Below are 1,581 nucleotides of genomic sequence, written 5' to 3'. Positions count from 1 at the left end.
GTATTACACCTCGTGACAGAAAATTAATGCAATAATGAGATAATATTCACGTTATAAATCGTATGAAAATATAAAAGAAATAAAAAAGATAAGCGAAACATACCTGTATCCCATGTCCTCCTCATATTGAACAGTTGCCTGACTCTGCTGTTGCTGTTGCTGCTGCTGCTGCTGTCGCACGGCCGCTTCTTGATGTTCTCTTTTCATCCTCTCGAGGGCAGCATGCTGTTGTTCAAAGTAGAGTTTATGCCCCATGTGATACATGGCAGCAGCTGCTGCGTGAGGGTGATCAGGTGGGAGGGCCGGGAGGCCGTTGTACGGCGGTGGATGAGGTCGTGGCGGTCTTGGTGGCGGTTGCGGTGGATGCTGAGGAGGACTTGGTGGCGCGTCGCCACTCTCACTTGTGTCTGGCTCCATTCTACTGGAGAGTTCCATATACTTTTGCTGCATTTCCGCCAATTGCTCGTGTAACATTTTCAATTGTATCTTCAAATTATCTTTCTCCTCCCGTTTCTGTCTGATCGTCGTCGGGTCCTCCTCCTCTTCGCTCTCGTCTTCGTCGTCCATCATGGTGTCATTGACACTATGCTGGAGAACGTGATGCACTGTCTGTTGCTGAGGTTGATAGAGCTTGCGCTTCTTGCAACCGTTTACCGTTGCCGGCTGAAGCGCCGGACTACTGCGCATCGTGCTGACGATGTTCTCCACACGAGCGCGTTTAATCTCTGTCGTTGGAGAGTTCGTCTCGGTCTTTGGCACGATCGGACAAGGAGAGTGACTGGGGCTACGTTTGATATTCAGCGACTCTTGTATCTCTTCTTTAACGGAGACCGAGCCTGACCTTGGTGCCGTTGGGCTAGGAGGCAGGCTTTGCTCACAATCCGATCCGTCCAAGTTCGCTCCTGGTTCCATACCGGCCTCGGCAAAGGCCTCCTCCATCGCGCGTGCCGCGGAGGCAGCATCCTCAGCGCTGTCCTCAGCATCGCCCGGCATCACGGTATCACGATCACTGTGATTCGCGCTATTCACGACGTTATTACCATCACCACTCTCCTCCCCGCCACTCTGCACTGTTCCACTGCGCGCACTATCACTATTTTGTTGATGCTGTTGGGGACTTTGCTGATGCTGTGATTTAAGTAGTTCCGCGGTAGTATTATTGTTGTTATTACTGTGTATACTGTTGTTATTATTCGGCTGCTCCTGCACGCCGAGAGCGGAGAGTTTGCGCCCCTGCAGAAGCATGTCGCGTAACATGTGCTGCGTGAGGTCGGCCGTGGCGGGATCATCACAATTAACCACGGCGCCTGGTTGCAAATTCGAGGCGGGATCCATGCCGGCACCGGTCATCCCGTGACCGCCCTCTGGCGGTGATCCGCCAGCGTCACTGGCCTGTTTGACCTGCCTTCCTAATAACTCGTTCAGCATCTTGGCGGGGCCGAAGCCCGGAGCCCCGAAGAAGCCGAAGGCCGCGTGGGCGGAATGCTGCTGGGTTGTAGGACCCGTCGTAGCTGTACCTAAATGACTTTGACTGCCAGTCGCTCCAGCCTGTTGCTGGAGTTGTTGTTGTTGTTGTTGTTG

At 53.3% G+C, this 1,581-nt stretch overlaps 1 protein-coding gene across 1 annotated transcript; it reads right to left on the bottom strand.

Moving 5' to 3' along the window:
* Positions 1–103: 103 nt before the first annotated feature.
* LOC105462187 (homeobox protein prospero-like) lies at positions 104–1,578 on the bottom strand (the record flags this gene model as incomplete). Its single annotated transcript, XM_011708713.1, has 1 exon — positions 104–1,578. A coding segment is annotated over one exon (1,475 nt), but the record flags the coding sequence as incomplete, so codon positions are not given.
* Positions 1,579–1,581: the final 3 nt, after the last annotated feature.

Source organism: Wasmannia auropunctata, unplaced genomic scaffold (genome assembly GCF_000956235.1).
Source record: "Wasmannia auropunctata unplaced genomic scaffold, wasmannia.A_1.0 LD268841.1, whole genome shotgun sequence".
NCBI classification, from domain to species: Eukaryota; Metazoa; Arthropoda; class Insecta; order Hymenoptera; family Formicidae; genus Wasmannia; species Wasmannia auropunctata.
This window is presented reverse-complemented; position numbering and strand designations above follow the sequence as displayed.